Raw genomic sequence first — 19461 nt, forward strand, 5'->3', positions numbered from 1 at the left:
CTTTTATTGGGAAGCCAGACCTACTGGAGTTTGTTCTTGTTTTTAAAAAGAGCAGTAAACATTTTAACATGAAAAAGGAATTATTAGAGACAGATAGGTGGTGGAATGAGTTTATTTGTTCTCTAAATGCATCAGTCACATACCTGAGTACAAAAGAGAGGCTTTATTCTTCCTGGATTGTACCACTTTAACCTGCAGGCAGGAACTTCTCTACTGAAACTTGGAAAAAGATGTCAGAAAGAAGTGTGTCAGCCTTGCCTTCTCCCCACCGTATTAATCTTCAATGTGATTGGAGGTTGGTTGCTTGGAAGAACATGATCATGTAAGTCTCCACCTGCATTCCTGTGTGGTACAACCCAAACACAACCATCTTTACGGGAACTAAGTGGACGGGTCCTCTCTTTGGACTCCATGGCACTCTGCTCTCAATACAAAGTCCACAGCAATTGAGTTTCCCACTGTGAATTTTTCTATTAAGATGCACAGAAGCAATGGAAATTTCCTTTTTCCTACTTGGAAGCAGGTCAAGAGATGAGATGCTGGTTCCCTGATGCAAAGTAAAGTGCTTTTTTTCCTCTTCTCCCACTGCTCAGGTGGCCGTCTGGATGCTCAGACAAATCAAGTTCAGCTGATTCCTCATCTGGCTTAAGAACTCTGTTTCATGAGAGAAAAACCTCCTAATCTGCCTTGGACCTAAGAAAAACACACCATTCCGTTAAGAATAGGAAAAAGCTGGATATCCACAAAATTCGTAAGATGGCTAAAGGGAAGAGAGAGTTGGTTTAGGACTGCAGGAGGACACAAATATGTGATCTAGGAAAAAAAGAAATTTAAAAAAACCTGCTTTCCTTTTATTAACAGTTTGGGTTATAATGACCAATTCGCCTAGCATTAGTTAACAGTAATTATAGGCAATGTGGTGGAATTAGAATTCATAACTGGATAGCAGAATAATAGTCCAACCACAATCTGTGGACTTCCTCAAGACAGGCTACAGGAAGAATTATGTCCATTTCAAGTTTAGCTAAAATAGTGTCCTGGGTTGCTTTATTTGTTCAGTTTTCATTTTTATTAAGTTATTGCATAACTTTTTCAAGCAGTATAAATTACATACAAATCTAGTTTTCGTTTAGATGCCCCACCAGTGCTGAAATGGTGGTTCATCTAGGCAAGCTGGTGGGGGTGGGGGGTGGGGGGCATGCCTTCACGTACCTGCCTCTGGGGGCTTTCTATCCAGTCTGGCAGCCAACACGAGGGACCGACAAACAATGGGGCTTCTGCACAAGCTTCTCAAGTATAATGTCAGCAAATCATCAGGCGGTTCCATGCACTGTGAAAAGCAACCGAGTAACGGCAATCGTAAAGAAATGAACTATCCCAGTTTGGATTGGGGTCAGCCATTTGGCCTCGAGAGAATAAGCCACTCACCCTGGGCCCGATGCTGCCATCATTATGCTGAATGCTGACACAGCCCTTCCTCCAAACGTGCTTCTGCACAACATCCCAGTCCTTGGGACTCAGACACAGCACGTCACGCACCTGGTGGTTCCTGCACAGCACAACAGCTTCACCTGTCCCATCTTCAACTAGAATCCTGCAGGTAACATTTAAAAAATAATCGGAAAGAGAAGTAAGATCATAAAACTAGTCTTATCCAGAAGAATGATCTAGTTCATACTCAGCTGGCTCATTCTATTTTTGCGCCAAGAAAACAAACAGAAGCAGTCAAAAGTTTCACATTTGGAAATTAGGAATTTCCTTGCAATTTGTTAAATTAAAATGTGACAATCATGTTTAACTGCTCTACTGGCTTATTCAGGGGATTGTTTTCTGGTCAACTTTCATTTCTTGTTCTCACATCATCCTGCCCTTTCTCTCTTGGAGTTGGACTAGATGATCCTAGAGGTACCTTCTGTCCGGGGTCTGAGATACAGCCCCCGGCCTCGCTGGGAGAAAGCAATGGGAGGCAGCCGGGAGGTGGCTGCCCTGCCACCCCAGCCAGGGCCACAGACTGCCCACCCCAGGGGAAAGAGGCGAAGGACCAAAGCCCCTGAGGGCTAGAGGGAGCAGGGGGAGGCCAGCTAGTCCAACCCTCCAGGGGGAGGATAGGGGGCTGAGCAGAACAGAGGGAGAAGGCAGAGGCAGGGAGAATAGGGACCCAGCAGCAGCCCCAGCAGCTCAGAGCCACGCCCCAGCCTCCACCTCAGCTTGAAGACAGTAACCTGGCTCAGGAGATGCTAAGAGCCAAGCCCCTCCAGGTGGAGCTGCTGAAGGCACTCTGTGGGAAGAGCTGGGCAGCCAGCCAAGGGGCCACAGCTGGGACTGCCTTCAGCAATCAGCTCAGCCAGAGAGGCCTGGCAGCCAGCCAACACGACACAGCTGTTGCTGACCCAGGCAGCCCAGCCAGCTACCCCAGCTGCAGCAGCTTGAGACAGCCCAGGCCAATGCTGGGAGGCCAAGGAGGGGTGTGACCTGGCAGGCGGGGCCTGCAAGGGGGCGGGGCGGTGAGAGAAGGCCCTATAAAGGTTGGCTGGGAAGAGCTCGGGCGTGGGTGTGACTAAGGAGTGATGGCATGGAGTGGAGCGGAGCAGTGCGAGAGTGGAGGCTTGGAGGAGAGTTCTGGGAGGAGGGGAGGATGGAGGGCGCAGGGGGTGAGCAGGCCAGGTTGAGCAGGCCAGCGAGTGGACTGAGAGGGAATCTGGGTGATGTTTACCGCCCCTCCTTCCACAGAGCAGGGTCCTGCAGCATCCCTGGCACCCCTCTGACGTCAGGGCCGGACCAGCTGGCAGCGACGGCGAGCCCTGACACCTTCCAATCCTATAATTCTTCCTTAGAGGGAGACTACAGCAATTGTGCTAGCTGCTCCTCTTCTGCACTATGCTAGGCATATTAAAATTTTGTTGTTACCTTACTGACACCATACTGGCAAACACCACACACGTCCACCTATGCCACCCTGCTTGCAGAAAGGCTCCTCAGTTTTCATACTGAGATCTATCCAATTTGTGACTTCTGTTTTGCAGATGCCAAGCAGGTGTTGCATTCCAACTGTAATACTGCATTTTCAAAAAAAGTTTATCGCCTCAGAAGTCATTTGGGAGAGGCAAATTCCTTCTCATCCATAGCTCTTACCTGGCACTAGCTTTAATCACTCCAGTATGTGACAGACAAGGTGGGTTAAGTTGGATGCATGTTCCCTGGAGAGAAAATAAAAAACACAGCACAACAAAGCAGGATAGCAGCAAACTGTAGCCAAATTCTCACTGGGGTGAGACCACCCATGCCTTCGCTGTACCACTGCCATATATAGGTGAACGAATGCTTCCTTGTACAGACAGGAAGCGAATTTGTGTGTTAGTGAGGAACACTCAATCACTTGAGCAACGTGTTACGGCCCAGACAGAGGAGAATGGCGCCACCATTTTTCATAAACTTTGGGTCACAGATGGGAGTGCCTCTTGATTACAATCTGGCAACCATGAAGCAAGAAAATCTTGAGGTCTGGGGGCTCCAGCAAACCTTTTAGGGCAGAAATTTTAAAAAGATAAAAGCACCCCAAGGTGGTACAGAAGATTAGTTTTGTTTTCAGAAAGTTGCTCAAAGCATTTTAAGATATCTGCTTTTTTTTCAGGGGCATCTTCCCATTTATTTATTTAGAGAGGCAGAGGTAAAAAATATCTATCTTGGCTTTCTTCCTGAGAAACCTCTAGATTAAAGCCTGCAAAAGGAAAACGGCATTGAAAAAGAGCAGCAAGCTTCAAAAATGCTGGATACTTTTTGTGGGGAGGGAACCAAAGCCTTTTCCCCTTGTTTCAGACACAGACTGGTGCTGCTCTCGTTTCTGGATTATACTAAAAGAGACCCTGTGGTTCATCCTAGGGGACTGCAAACAGGTTAAAAAGAGACAACCAACCACTTGCTCAGGGTTTCTTCATCTCCTACTCAGTCTCTCGGCAAGGTATGTGCATACTTCACAGTCTAGTTTTTCCCTACTCCTTGTGGTGCACTGCCACATGCTCACTTGTCACTAAATCAGTAGGACAGCCATTCTCAAATGGCTTCACTTTGATATTTGCTAGAAAGTGACCTTTGTTAGACTTTATGGGAATGCTTTTTGACCTAGGCATTGGTTAAAGCCTGGGGCAGACCAGATCTCTAGGAGATCAACCTCCAACTCCTATCTTTAAATATGTCAAAGAGCTTGCTGGGTACCTCTTTGAGGATGCTGTCGCAGAGAGAGCAGGACCAGCGCAGGGACAAAGTCAGGACACAGGTCAAGTGGCAGGTGACCTGCACCTGGCACAGACTGTGAGGCTGAAGCAGTATATGAGACAGGTACACTGCTGAGAGGTTAGAAGTGCCATCAAAAGGTCTGGAAAGGAAAAAGGATGACATGAATGAACTGGCAGAATCTAATGCAAGAGGATGAGATGGGGCAAAGGGACACCTCTGGGGTGCAGGACGTACCTGGAAGAAGAGTCAGGAGGTGGGGGACTCAGAACCCTTAGGCAGCTGGAGGCCATGTAGGTGCAATATACATTTTTGAGCCTGTAATAAAAGGCAGATGTTGGTTTAGAAAGATGGCCCTCCCACTACACCCCCAGGGGAGGGCAACAAATCTCCCCAGCCTAACACTGCAATGCATCACAAGGTCCCAAAGCTGCTCAGTGAACACTGCAATGGCTGCATCCTGACTTGATCTAGTTTGCAACAGTTCATCTTGCAAGCTTGTATTTCTTTCTTTTCTTCATTTCTACTCTGACTTTCTTCTCAGTGGAGACCTAAAACAGCTTATAGCATGCTCTTCTCCTCCATTTTATCCTCACAACAAGCACCCTGTGAAGTGGGTTAGACAGAGTGTGTGATTGGCCCAAGATCAAGCTTCCATGGCAGAGCAGAGATTTGAACCCAGATCTCCCAGATACTAGTCCAACACTCTAATCGCGATACCACACTGGATCTAATGAACAAATTAAAAAGAAAATCCGCTGATAACTGCATTGCTGGTGGCTGGGTACCACTGCAGGCATTTCTTTGATCAGACTGTAAAATATGCATAATAAGCTATATGTAAATAAAAATATTATAATGAAGAGCTGAATATATTGTTACAGAAAATAATGATTTAAAGAGCAGGTATTCCTTACATTAAAATCAAGGAACCCTAGGAACTGCCTCACTGGAAAAAAACCCCAAACTCTACCAAGCACAGCACTCTCTCCCAACAAGTGTGAAGTTCATAGATGAGAGATTGCCAGACCCGAGAAGCAAGTCTAAAATGATGGCTGATGGGGATGTATTGCATCTGAATAATGGAGCCCCCATTTTAGGTATCAGAGCCAGCAGCCATGATGTAAAGTCCCCTGCAGATCACAAGCATACAGCTAAGAGATGCAGTGACTGCCTATTGTTACAAGCTCCCTTCCAACAAGTGGTACCATCACAGACAGTAACAGGCCCCCACAGGTCCACCCAACACAATGCAAGGCTGCAGTGGGATCACAAGCACAAAACAGATCTTATGAAGGCTGTACAGAACAGGTCACCCTTGGAGACTACAAGGGAGAAAGGCCATGTTGAGCAAAGACGATGACTTCTGTGCACCGCCCAATCCCTCATTTGTGCTGACATCTACCAGCTTGTTCCCAGCTGTTCCACGCTGCAAAGTCTGAAGTCTCCCTCCAGTCTACAACGGAAGTGGTTTTTCTACCAGGGGAAGAGCCAGTTCCATCAGAGGACGACTTCAGGTTTTGGCTGAGCAAAGTAGTAGGATACATAATAATATATTTAATAATAATATGTTTATTGTATTGTCGAAGGCTTTCACGGCCGGAGAACGATGGTTGTTGTGGGTTTTCCGGGCTGTATTGCCGTGGTCTTGGCATTGTAGTTCCTGACGTTTCGCCAGTAGCTGTGGCTGGCATCTTCAGAGGTGTAGCACCAAAAGACAGGTGACACTGAGAGATCTCTGTCTTTTGGAAGCTGGAATCTTTAAAGAATAGCAGTAAGATGGAATAGCCTCTGGGGGTGAAAGTCCCAGGGATAAGCCCGGACATGTACGTCTGGCTCCCTGGAGAGTACTGCTGTAATCGAGATCCTTTAGTTTTAACTTTATAACTCTGAGGGCCTCATTTGTCTGTAAAGATGTTGTATCAATATCCAGAATTTTTAGTTTCTGGTTAATTAAATTAGTTTGGCTACTCTTACAGGTATCCTGCGAGATCAAATGTGCAAAACCTACTTTCCCTGAATTGTCCTTGTAAATTTCCTTGTTCAAGAACAACTTAAAGGCTGTAATCCATGCTCTCTTCTCAATTGAGGGTTGGGCGAATTCCACCCTAAGTGCAGTACCTGCTACGCATCTCGGGACTGCCGCTATCTCCCTCAAAAATGTGTGTAGAGGGGTGTCAAGGTTGTCGGATACACCTTCAATCCACACTCCACACCCATAAAGTATCTGTGGGATAACCTTAGCATTAAAAATCCTAATGGCTGCTGGTATATGTTTTGCTCCTTTGGAGTAAAAGAATTTTTTAATTGCCATTGATGAAATGTTTGTGGCCTTCAGAGCAGCCTGAATATGTGGTTTCCATGACAGATTGTAGTTAAAAGTGATACCAAGATAACTAAAGGAGGGGACTCTCTCCAAAGCCCCTCCCAGTACTCTTATCGATTTGGGGCCGTTATGGAAGGACCTGGAGAATCTCAGGACTTTTGATTTAGCATAATTAACTTTAAGTTCCTCATTATTACAATATGTGATAAATGTGTTAATTAGTGATTTTAAACCTAATTCTGTTTTGGAGATAAGGAGAGCATCGTCTGCGTATAAAAGAATCGAAATTGGAGTATTTGCTAGATAAGGGGGGTGTCTGGTATGCGATTTCACAAATGGAATCATATCATTAATGAATAGATTAAATAAGGATGGAGCCAGCAAACAACCTTGTTTCACACCTTTATTGGTTTGAAAACGGGAGTTAATTGACCCTGCCAGTTGTACCTAATTTGGGCGGAAGTGTCAGTATATAAGTTCATGATTAAATATAAAAGTCTTTTATCTATTGTAGATTCTGACAATTTACGCCACAATCTACAACGATTAATAGAATCAAATGCGATCTTCAAATCCATGAAGGCCGCATAGAGTTTACCGCGGGGGGTGCCAAATATTTGCTTGCTAGATGGTGTAAAACCAAACAATGATCCATAGTCGAGGCCCCTGTACGGAAGCCTGTTTGTTCAGGGTAGAGTACTGCTTCTTGATCCATCCAATCCGTTAACCTATCAAGAAGTTGTGCCGCAAAGATTTTCCCTGGAATAGAAAGTAGACTTATAGGATGATAGTTATGAGGGTTGGACCTATTACCTTTCTTATAAATTGGGATTATAATTGAACGCTTCCAGTCAGACGGCATGGAACCTGAACTATTTATTGATGAAAAGATGGGAGCTAAACAAGCCCCCCACCAATCAGGAACAATTCAGGAACAATTCAGGAGGGATAAAATCTGGTCCGGGTGCTTTGCCCCGTTTCAGACGTTTTATTATATTAGTTATTTGGCTTGGAGAGACCATTGGCCAAGTTCCAATGTTCTCATTTGAAAAGCAAGGTACTGTGATAGTGGTCTGTATAGGTTCTTTTGTACTCTGAAAAAAGGGCACTAAAATGAGAAATCCACTGGTGTGTGGTAATATCTGAGTTTTTATGTGAGTAAGTAGATGAATTTTTGACTAGCTTCCAGAAAAGCTTATGATCATTTTTTACTGTCGCTAGATGAAGGGATTCCCAGTCTTTCAAGGCTGCCAACTCTTTCTTCCTTTTAATGGTCTTCCTGTATTCTTGTTTAAGTCTGATCTTTACAACTTCCTTCTGAAGACCTGTGATTTTAGCGACTCTAAACTGTGTTCTAATTAATCTCTTCAACTTTCTACATTCCTCATCGTACCAATTATTACCCCTTAAATTAGGTGAAACATTTTCTTGCTTGAAAACCCTCTTATCTACAGAGAAGAAAGATGACAAACTCCTCATCAACGTTCTATAATATTCCAACCCTCCTTGCGTTTCATCTGAATGGCAGTGTTGTGCCCAGCATATATCAGGCTTTCCTTGATTAAGCAATTCAGCTATCTGGGACTCGATCTCGTGGGACCATTTGATAGATCTCTTGAATAGGGTCCGATCTTGGGGGGGCCATAGTGATATAGGTGGACATATCCATCTGTTGAGGTGTGAATTCAAGAATCAAAGGGAGGTGATCTCCCCTGAGATATTCACCTACTTCCACATTGGTGGTTAAGGAATGTAAGCTTGGGGATGCCAATAAATGGTCAACTACGCTTAGACCATTAGAGGTAATACAGGTGAAACAACCTGATCGCTTAGGGTTGACAGTACCATTCAAAAGCACCAGATTTAACGTGACTGCCAGTGAGGCCAGATACTTGCCGGCTGAGTTAATTTTGTGATCTCTAGAACATCTGGAAAACCAGGGAGATGGAAGAACTAAATCAGATGAGCCCAGCACCTTTGAAAGCAAGGCCTCATCATTACCTCCTATTCGTGCGTTAAAGTCTCCTGACAATATAACCAACGCATTAGGGTATTTGGTAAGTGAATGTCCCACTTGGTCAGTAAAATCTTCCCAGAGTGACTGGGCTTTAGAATCACCTTCTACTGGTGGAATATACGCTGTGAGAATCAGGAGAGGCTCTACTAAGTGGTTAGTCCATATACAAACAGCTAACAACAAGGGTGAAACCATGATTATTTCGCTCTTAGTCAATTTCAGGTCCCTAGAAACAAGGCAAGTGAGGCCGGATAATTTGGTAAACTAATTTGATCGAGGACCCATGTCTCCTGTACAGTTATTATATGGAAATGACCTAACACTCTCAGGATGTGAGGGTCACTACTCTTGCTTTTCCAACTGTTTACATTCCATGACAGGAGTCTAATAACATTAGAACTGACTAGTCAATTATGTCCAATATCCTGGGATCCCTCTGAAGTGGTATTTCTTGAAATGACTTCCTTAGCAGTCGAAGAGATGATCTCGATTTCCTCTGAGATCTGCTCCTCCAACACACATCCATTTTTCTGCATGTACGAACTCCTTGCGGGGAGGGTTTCCACCCTTAATTGTCTATTTGGTGCAGGTTGTAAAACTGAAACTTGCTCGGCTGCATTAGATAGTTCATCCGCTAGGGATTTTGAATCCATTAGAGACGATGGGTTTTTATTAGAGTATACAGAATGTAAAAGTAAGGAGTCTAGCTCGTAATCAACCAGTGGTAATTCTGATGTTTCAGCTAACTTGTTCTTACTTTGACAAGTTTTTTCCAAACTGATTGGCACAGTCAAACGAGATGCGTGTTTCTTGTTAGGATTTGCTGCCAGGGTTGGTAGCACAACTAGACACTCTGGAGACTCTTCTACTGCCATAACACTGGAGGATTCATGAAGGGAACCGGCTGTTTGCAATTCTGTGGACTTATTCAGGCTAAGTTTAGATTGATCCTTTTCCTCCTGAAAACAGGAGGAGGTACTAGGCTGAGGGGAGCACATTAAGAGGGCATTGCCGCACCGTTCTTGCGTAATCTTGTTAGTATCGCTTCTACAGAGAGGCTTCGATCTCCCCCCTGTGTTATGCGGGGAAGCCTGTTTTATAGTCTTTAGGGGTGACAACTTAGTAGCAGATTTTATAGGTGTTTGAAGCTGAGAGCGACTGGCTAAATGTCCAGGATGTGCTGGTACAATATTTCCTGTGATTGGTAAACCATTGCTATTAGTTGAGTGGGTGTTCGTTCTTTTTTTGCACATTGAATGCAGCCTGTTATCTTTGAACACCCTTGTGACATAAATTTGAAACCTTTCGAGATGTTTACGGCTATCCAAAAGCCGAAAGTAGGTTTCTTTCTGTTTCAGTGTTTCAATCACCCTCTTCTAAAATTGATTACTTGGAAGCCAGAAGCATTGACTCAAGTTCACCTTTAAGCAATCCCTTTGCAGTATCTGGTTAAGTGAGCTTTCAACAGCTCTCTTATTGCCCCAACGACCATAATTAATTCTTAGATGTCCTATGCAAAAAGCCAACTGATTGTTTTGCAGAATTCGGCTACTCATACCATGGGAAAAGAGAGGTTGGGAGTCCTCTAGTTCCTTAATATCTGTGTTGTTTGTAGGGCTCGCATAAGTTAACTTCGTAGAGGTGGAATGGGAACTCTCTCTTTGCGCCTGTAAGTTTTGCAGCTTCCCGGAGAAAAGTTCAACTGCTTCTTTCAGTTTGTTTACCTTAAGGTTAATCTCATCTATCTTAGTATACAGGCTTATCAGAGTATCAGCAATGAGGGCAGTTTGTTTAGAAAGAATGTTTCCCTTACTTGCCCTCTTCAGATGCTCAATTGTATTCAGCTGCTCCTTAGACGCCACGGGTGAGCTCTGTTGCTCTAAATCACTTTCCTGAGCAGAGGTGTTATGTTGCAAGGAGGCATATTTGTTTGAAGACAGTAGCTGGCTTAAATCCTTAATTAAAATATTTTCTTCTTCTTTTTCCTCTATAAAATTGTCCACTCTCATTTGCTTACCAGCCTTGGAGGCAGAATGTTCCGGGGATGGTCGGCGTCTTCGCTTCTTAGCTGCCATGCTGAAGACTCCTTACTTTAATTAGTTTCTTAAAATACTCTCCGCTAGGGAGGTCAAGGTTAAAATACAAAGTCTGCAGCTGTAAATTATAGATAAGAAGCTGCTACTAGTTAAAATTGCAATAAAATAAAGATAAAACGAGGAGCCTCCTGTGGCACGTCTTACTCCTCTGCCATCTTCCCGAGAGCCCCTAGTAGGATACAACTTAGTGTGACTGCCTTCTGGATTGAGACAAACCTGGAAATTTTGCGCTGCATGTTGTGGAAGAGGATCTTGGCTCCAGGGAGCATACCCGAAAGATATGGCAGGAAAGTGGCTTCAACATACACATCTAGCCCAGCGGAGGAACCACAGGCAGGCAATATGCTCAGCTTCACACTGTAATCCCAGGGCAAGCGATTTCCTAGGAATACAGATAATCAGAAACACACTTTAAATTTGGCAGGCCCTCATGCTCTTAGAACACATGAAGAGACCTGCTGGACCACACCAGTGGTGCATCCAGCATCCTGTTTTACACAGCAGCCACCCAGTGGCCCCACAGAGCCAATAAACACGGCACAGAGTCCAAAGCCCTCTCCTCCTGCTGCCTCCCTGCAGCGGTATTCAGAGGTTTGCTGCCTCTGGTTATGGAGGCTCCCTTCTGTCATCATGGCTAGTGGCTATTGATGGGCCTCTCCTTCTTAAATCTGTCTAATGCCCCTTTAAAGCTTTATGCTTGGGGCCATCATTACCTTCCCTGGCAGTGAATTCATTGAATAGAGAAGTATTTCCTTTGGTCTGTCCTGAATCTTCCCAACAATTTCATTGGGTGCTTTTGAGTTCTAGTATTATGGGAGAGGGAGAAAAAGCTCCCTCTATCCACTTTCTCTACCTCATGCATCATTGTCTAAATCTCTATCATGTCTGCCCATCAGTCATCTCTTTTCTAAACCAAAAAATCCCAGACTCTTCAGCCTTTCCTCATAGAAAAGATGCTCCAACCCCTTGATCATCTTGATTGCCCTCTTCTATACTTTTACTAGTCCTGTAACATTCTTTTTGAGATACGGCAACCAGAACTGCACACGTGATACTGCATCATAGCTCTGAACAAGGGCAGTTTACTCTTGATTATGTGGGTCAACTTACAGAAGCCCCAGGTATGTTGCAGAATCATTCACTCCCACCAAGGTAGGCTGTCTGATTGCTAGAGATACATACTCATGTCCTAGAGCAAAAGGCATCAACAGCCTTGACAAGCACAAGTATAGAAACATCCAAGTCTGAAATCCAGCCACTGACACACAGATACACACACAGACAACCTTCAACAGACACACACTGAGCTAGAAATAATGCCCCATACTCCTCCCACTCTCTGCTAGGCTCTCACCCTTCAGCTGCTTGGCAGAGCAAGCTGCAACAGGCTTCTTTCCAGTTAGAGATTCACATAAAGTCCTCTCCGCTATTACTCCAGAGAAAGAGACCAGGGATCGTGTGAAACTGATGAGGAGAGAATGAGGTTCAGCATGTCCTGAGAATCACTGATTGATCAGCCTAGAAATGTCTTTACTTAATGATTAAATTTTGCTCCAGAATGAGTTTCAATTAATACAATTACTCAGTTACATACTAGACTGCTGCCTGTGTTTAACATAGAGTGTGAAGGGTTTTCCCAATACCCTTAAGATGTGACAGGCTGGTTCACACATCTGGCAGTGTTCATAGGATCTCCTCTCACAGAGGTGTCCCTTGTATGAATCAGGATCTCTTCTCCATGAGAGAGGTGTCTACACAGCCCCTTTGATTAGCACGGTTACAGTGGCCTTTTTTCTGAGCCACCAGGTTATACAGGCAGCGGTACCTATACAGACATTTCCTGCAAAGATGCCCCATACTCCCAGAGATCACATGGGAAGCAGTAGGTGCATACAGCATCTCAAAACATAGCCTGGGCAGACATTAACATGGCTATGCTAAAATCTGATGCAAGAGCCTCTCGTAAAGAAGCATGACGTGAGACTCTAGTGGCTTCATGCTCACTTTTTTTTTTTAAGGACTAAGGCTGTTAAATGCGTGCACAGATTTGGGAGTAAGTCCAACTGAATTCACTGGAACTTAACAGTCCAATTCCATTATGTTTATTTATTCCCCACCTTTCTCTCCAATAGGGACACAAGGTAGTTTACATAATTCTCTTCTTCTCCATTTTATCCTCACTACAACCCTGTGAAGAAGGTTAAACTGAGAGAGTGACTGGCAATGGCCCAAGGTCTGCCAATGAGCTTCCATGGCCAAGTGGGGATTCAAGCCTAGGCCTCCCAGATCCTAGTCCAGCACTCTAACCACTGAACCACACTGTTCATTTTATGTAGGAACAGGTGTGCTTCTCCAGTTGAATACTTCTCTTATAGTCCTTCTGAGGAATATCTGCCTTATAAGCAAAATTAGGCACTCTTGATTATCTTTACCCAATTCCCTCTGATCTTTTAAAAAAGTGTATCTACATCACAGGTAGAATTCTATCCACGCTTGCAGGTGGGATCTCAGTAACATTCAACAATGCCTCAGGCCACTTGGGTAAACAAGAAGTCCCTGTGCATTCTTCCCTTCTATGCAGCTTACTTGCTTACAAGATACAGTGTCTCCTTCTCTCAAATGCATAGCCAGAGAGACACTGCCATTAAAAGCCAGACTTTTTTTCAAACTGAACAGAGATGCTCAAAATTCTGTGTCCAGTATTAAGTTTGCTATTGCAGCAACTGAGGAACTGAGCTGCGTTCTTCCTTAGGAGCCATCTTCAAATGCCTTCCACAGATGCTTTTACAATCTTCTCAATAACTAAAAATAAAAGTCCGCATACCTAGGACTGAGTATCTCTGTAATGGAAAATAATTTCTCTTCCATCTCTGAGGCCTCTGAAACCAGCTGAAAATGACAGAAGAAAACACAGTTTTTCTTTAAAAACAAAACTCCAACGTGAGCCCTGCCAGAAAGCTTACATTAATGCTTTTTCAAGCCTCTCAGATTCTGTGGCCTTACTGTGCTGGAAGTTACTGCTCACCCCCAATTCATGATGTACTGGTGTTCATGCAGCTTTCTTATCCTGAGAGGTCCCACCATGAGAAGTCTAAAGCACTTCAATATTGGTCTCACAATAAAATGAATTTGCAACCATGACTCTGCCGTTTTCCATCAGAATAGTTTCCTGCTCACATTGTTCCATAATTCTGTAATCCTAGTCTTATTGCATTGTTCATTGGTTGTTTTATGCTGTCCTGTCTACACTGTTGTCGGGTTTGTGTGTGTGCATGTGTAGAGGGGGTGTTTATCCTGTAATCCTCTGTGAGTCTTGGTGAGAAAGGCAAACTACAAACAAGTAAATAAATAAAAACAGAGTATTGGACTACTGTTTTGCATTATTTGGGAACTATCTAACTACTAGTACTCATAAACATCTGAACACCTCATAATAATGAGAGACTTCTGCTCAGAAAGAAGGCATATCCAAACAGATTTATGCAACAAGAAACTAGTTCCCTTCAGAACACCTCAAACTGCATTTGGTCCTATAGGATGTTATGACGTGAAGAAAGCATGGATTGCTGGATGCTTGACCTTATTTTTGAATAGTTTTAGAAGGATCTGTACAGTCAAGCTGATTGAGTCTGGAAGCTGACAAAAGGGAACTGATGCTCTGGTAACTGAGTTAAAATAAGCAGCTGATGAGATGCTGAGAGACATCCAGACGTTTCCTGATGTAAACCATTGTTACATGCAACCAGACTTCACAGGTCCCATACATCTGCAAGACCACCTCTCCGGATTATGCGAAGATCAAAAATGTTCTGTCTTCCTGCTGGCAATAGCCCTTCCTATCCAGAATGATGACAACCCTAATCAACAGAGGCTCCCAGGTCAGGGGACCTAATTAACCACCAGAAGTCTCTGAATTATCCATCCTTAGCTCACCATGCACACTGAACAGCTCTGCTGCTGGAGGAAGTGTCATGAACGTGGACAAACACAGAACTTCAAAGCGCAGCCTACCTGGGAAATCCAGCTCACATAGTGCAGGTAGCCAGCATCTGGGACAGGTAGAAATAAGGACTGGCTCTTCATCATTGAGAGGTTTCCTGATCCCATTGGGAGGCACAATTTGTCAAAAACATCTAGCTCCTGCAAAACCGATGGTAGAGACTGGTCATGTTTAACAGTAATGTTAACAACAAATAATATATACTAGGAACCAAAAAAGAGAAGTAAGAAAAGCAGAAGGGTAAGAAAAGCAGAAGGTAATTCAGAGAGAAACGAAAGTAGTTAGGGTGCTAATCTCTGACATCACAGAATGAAGCAATGGTGCACTCAAGAGAATTTAAGATGTTTTCTACACTGGGAGACGCTCATGTGATTTCCCCACTACGGCTGCAGTTGCTGATACAGCTACCATCTCACAGGTTTTCCTGCATTTTCCCCGTCCCAGTCTTCCAGCACCACAAGGCCTTTTCAGGGTTTTTTTCCCAATAGGAAATTGATTATCATCTGATGAAATGAGCTGAGAGTCGTGACTCTAGTGAGCTCAAACCCTACCACAAATTATAACAATATGTGAATCAGGTTCTCTGAATTCCCAGCTTTCATTTTTAAAACAATAAGTCTCTAACCCCTTTCAATGTGGAGAGATAAAGAGAAAGGAACCAACAAGGTTGAGCAGCCAAGAAAATATAAAATATACAAGAAATATAATTATTTATTCCACAGTGCAAAAGTGATTAAAAACCATGGAACAAAGTTAAAAACCGAGAGACCTAGTAACATCAGTTACACAGAGTCACAAAATTGTTGGAACATATAAAAGAACCAAGTCACAAAATTGACTGCATGTATATATATAGAGACCAAACGTGTTTCAGCCCACAGGGCCTTCCTTCACTTTGCACATTGACTAGCACAGGAAGACACCCTTGGAATGTAATTCTGGTTCAGGACAGCATACTAGTTGAGTACCACTTCTGTGGAGTGTGGCTCCCCAAGTAGATATTAATGACCAGTGACTTATATTAGAAGCTATAAATGTTCCATATTTATACTACCTGGCTGAACTAGCAATGTTTTATATTTATCAGTCATAATTTTTGTGTGTGTATAATAACAAATTAGACCACTGAGGAAGGCCCAGTGAGCCGAAACGCATTTGGTCTCTGTATATCTGCAATCAGTTCTGAGACTTGGTTCTTTTATATGTGCCAACAATTTTGTGACTCTGAGTAACTGATGTTACTTGATCTCTAAGTTTTTTAACTTTGTTCCATGGTTTTTAATTGATTTTGCACTGTGCAATAAATAATTATTTTTATATTTTCTTGGCCGCTCAACCTTGTTGATTCCTGGCTTGTTTATGAGGTTATGAGGTTTCCCTCTTGTTTTTGTTGAGATAAAGAGAAAGGCATATCTCTGCATCAAAAGGAACTAGACACTTATTCTTCTTTTAAAATAAAAGCTGGGAATTTAGACACATTGTTAGAATGTGCCCCATATTTCTTTGAACAGAATATTTCTAATATTTCTTTGAACAGAAGAGCCCCCCTGTGGTGGGTAGGGAATGGCTGCCATGGGGACTGGGGCAGGTAAAATGGCTGATGTGGTTAGGACTAGAGATGGGCACGAACAGCAATACAATAAAAAAAAAATCCACGAACAGCTCAATTTGCTGTTTGTGAGCAAGCTGTTTGTGAGGCTCCATTCCCCACGAACACATCCAAGCCCTGTTCGTGGTATTTGTCAGCTGTTCGTAAAGCCAGACAGTCTGGCACCTTCAATCAATTCCCTTGCCAACGTAGGCAGGGACTGTCTGAACTCCTTCTGTTGACCCAGAAACCCCAATCTAAGCTCAACTTACCTTCATAGGCAGGTCTTCCTTCCAAGCATGGAGCTCCTATTTTGTTACATGGGAGCAGAGTGGGGGGAGGGGGGGTCTTCTGTAGCCATGGGAATACCAATCTCATCCCTCCAAACCCTGTTAGACAGTTCTGACTGCCAAACACAGACCGCCTGTGTTTCTCTATGGGACCTCTGGTTATAAAAGGCACTGTGCTCCCAGCTCTGGCTTTCAGTTTTGGCAGACAGAGAGTGGGAGAGAGCTGTTGCTGGCATTTGAGAGTGAGACGGAGAGTGAATTGGAGCTTGACTTTTTTCTGTGTGTGGTGGGGTGCGGCTTTACTCCTTCAGGTTCCAGGGCTGCTGCCAGGCTCTGGGACCAAGCTATTCTTTATTATTATTACCTGTCCAGCTGCCTGCTCAGCTCAGGTTTCTTGACCAAACTTGGATGATGGCTGGAGGAGAGCCTTCTGAACACACCCTGTGAATATGGGCTCTCTAAGTCCCAAGGGGGCCATTCTGGCCCCAACGAACATCCAACCACGAACATGTTCGTGAACAGGTCATGTTTGTTGATGTTCGTGAATCACTGTTCATGGATGGCAACGAACAACAAACATCGTGTTCAGGTTTTTTTTCCTGTTCATGCCCATCTCTAGTTAGGACTAGAAAAAGCCAAAATTCCTGCCCAAAACATCACAGCACAAAAGATCAAAGTAAAGGTTATAGTAAAACCAGGAAAAACCTTGGAGGTGAACAAATGTACCACGATCTGTGGGGATGCTGTGGGGAAGAGGGGGAGGCTGTTCCCTACAGCAACAAACCCGTGCAGATAACCCATGTGGGGAAAGGTCTAAGTTGAGAGTGGAAAAGACACAATGTGCAAAGACCACTGATAACTGATTGAGTAAGAGAGTGAAGGTGAATAAATTATTCTTTCAATGGGCAGGAAAGAGAACAAGCAGAAGGAAGAAAATTAAAACAAGGTCTAAACTAAGGAACGCACCAAGAAGAAAAGACTATATACTAAAAGATATGGTTAGTGACATGATACTAAGTTAGCTGATAGAGTAAAAACAAACTAGTAAGAACATTAAAATCATCAAGAATAAGAGAAGGGAAAAAGGGAAAGAAACACACACACTTTCAATATTAAAGCAAGAAAATGAAAAAGAACCAGCTGATAAAAAGCAGCAGAATGCAAGTTAAATGAAGGATAAATACGGAGTACATGAAATTCAAAACTGAGAGAAAATAAATTGATACTGGATGTTACAGAAGATAAAGAAAACCCACAGCCCAAAATAATACCTGTAAGAAAGCAACCGGGGAAAAAAGGTATCTACTTATGTTAATACAAGTTAGGAGAAAGGTTCAGAAAGAAAAGGGGAAGAGGATGAAATTTACTAACCACAGTTAAAATAATTTAGCAAACCAAGCTTCATTAGATGTGCAATATCAGATGAGTAGAGTTGCAGCATAAAGGAACAGACTGAAGCCAGGCATTTGTTGAAAGTCTCTGGGTTTGATTAAAAGTAGGAAGATAGAAAGGGCAAGTATCTTGATAAGAAAACCAAGGCAGCCTAGCAATGCCAAACAGGTATTTGTGGTGCCCGTCTGGGAGGTGGGGACAGCTGGGCAACCTTTCACCCTTACCGAGCACTGGGGGATGATAAGCTGGTACAGGCCTCCTGGATGCAGGAAGGGGAACCATCTGAGTGATTTCCCCAGGAAAAGCAGCAATATCTGAAATGAGAGCAACAGGAGCACTAAAGCAGAAAGATAATTTTTATAACAGTGAGATGCAGAGTGTGCTCAGGATGCCCCCACTGCCATTAACTTTTTGCTACAGCAAAAGAAAAAGCAGGAGCAGAACACTAGAAATGCATGAAGCAATGGTGAGGAATTAATGCAGAGACTGATTGTCCTCCACCCAAACCACTGCCTGGGTAAGACCCTGCCCATCACTTGCCAACTCTCTTCAACTTCAGCACCCCTCATTCTTACTTCTGGCTGGGCTTTGCTGGCTTCTCCAAGAGCAAAGGCACTGAGCTCCTTCTGGACCATGGCTTCTCCCACATTCTTGCATTGTTCAGGTTTATCCATCCATAACACAGTGACTTGAAAACAGAGTTGGGGCTCTTGACCTCCTTTGCTTCTGCCTTCTGAGGCCTGTGGATAGTTGCGCCACATGAGCCCTTCTTTCTGAGTCGCTAGAAAGAGACGGCACACACACCTGCCATCCGCAGCACTGCTCTTGGGAGGTTCGGGCGTGTTTGATGCTGCTTCTGCCCTTTCTATGTTTGTTAGATTCCCTTCTGGGGATCTTGGCTCAGCTGTGGAGCTCCCATTGTCCTTCACCACAGAACAGGACTCTTCACGGGCTTTGGGAACCTCGGGGGCTCTTTTTTCAGAATGAAGAATCTTCACGTCCTCAACAAAGAACTGCGCATAAAGTCTAGAATAAGGAAGGTGGGCAGAGCAGCAGGGTGAGTACAGTGACAGCCCAATCAGAGAGGATGCAGAGAGGCAGCAATGCAGCTGAAGAATGAGACTGCAGGGTATGTTTCTTTCAGTTACAAAAGCCACAACAGACTCATCCATGCCAGAGAGACAGAAGATACTGGCCCTGGAGTTTCAGGTGGTGGATATGAAACACGCCCCCCCCCCCCCGATGGCCCTAGCTGCTCACAGAGCTTTGCTGCTAGCAACAGAGTAAATCCAGAGGACTGGTTCCATTGTTAGAGGAAAATGCATTTCATGGAGAGGGGATGAAAAGCGAGATAACTCAAGGGTGCATAAAGACGCTCATGATGTCATGGCCATACAAACCATGAACTGAAACATGTTCTCTGCTTGTATTTTCAGCAGCAGCCCATAATCCCCACTATCACCACCACCATAGTGAAATCAGTTTGTTTCATCAAATAACTTGCCACACAAATTTCAAAGAG

General features: G+C 43.9%; 1 protein-coding gene across 1 annotated transcript in view; it reads right to left on the bottom strand.

The window, feature by feature from the left end:
• Window positions 1-89: 89 nt before the first annotated feature.
• CTC1 (CST telomere replication complex component 1) overlaps window positions 90-19461 on the bottom strand; it is a 48008-nt gene continuing 28636 nt past the window's right edge. The window contains exons 12-23 of the mRNA XM_055002665.1: window positions 18515-18965; window positions 18164-18253; window positions 14681-14809; window positions 13494-13558; window positions 12024-12133; window positions 10886-11051; window positions 4468-4548; window positions 4213-4372; window positions 3133-3197; window positions 1429-1594; window positions 1213-1330; window positions 90-693 (exon numbers count right to left, since the gene is read on the bottom strand). Of these exons, the coding sequence (XP_054858640.1) occupies window positions 590-693; window positions 1213-1330; window positions 1429-1594; window positions 3133-3197; window positions 4213-4372; window positions 4468-4548; window positions 10886-11051; window positions 12024-12133; window positions 13494-13558; window positions 14681-14809; window positions 18164-18253; window positions 18515-18965 (1705 nt within the window). The 3' untranslated portion in view covers window positions 90-589. The remainder of the gene's footprint in view (window positions 694-1212; window positions 1331-1428; window positions 1595-3132; window positions 3198-4212; window positions 4373-4467; window positions 4549-10885; window positions 11052-12023; window positions 12134-13493; window positions 13559-14680; window positions 14810-18163; window positions 18254-18514; window positions 18966-19461) is intronic.

The sequence above is a fragment of the Eublepharis macularius genome, chromosome 18 (genome assembly GCF_028583425.1).
Source record: "Eublepharis macularius isolate TG4126 chromosome 18, MPM_Emac_v1.0, whole genome shotgun sequence".
Lineage (NCBI taxonomy): Eukaryota > Metazoa > Chordata > Lepidosauria > Squamata > Eublepharidae > Eublepharis > Eublepharis macularius.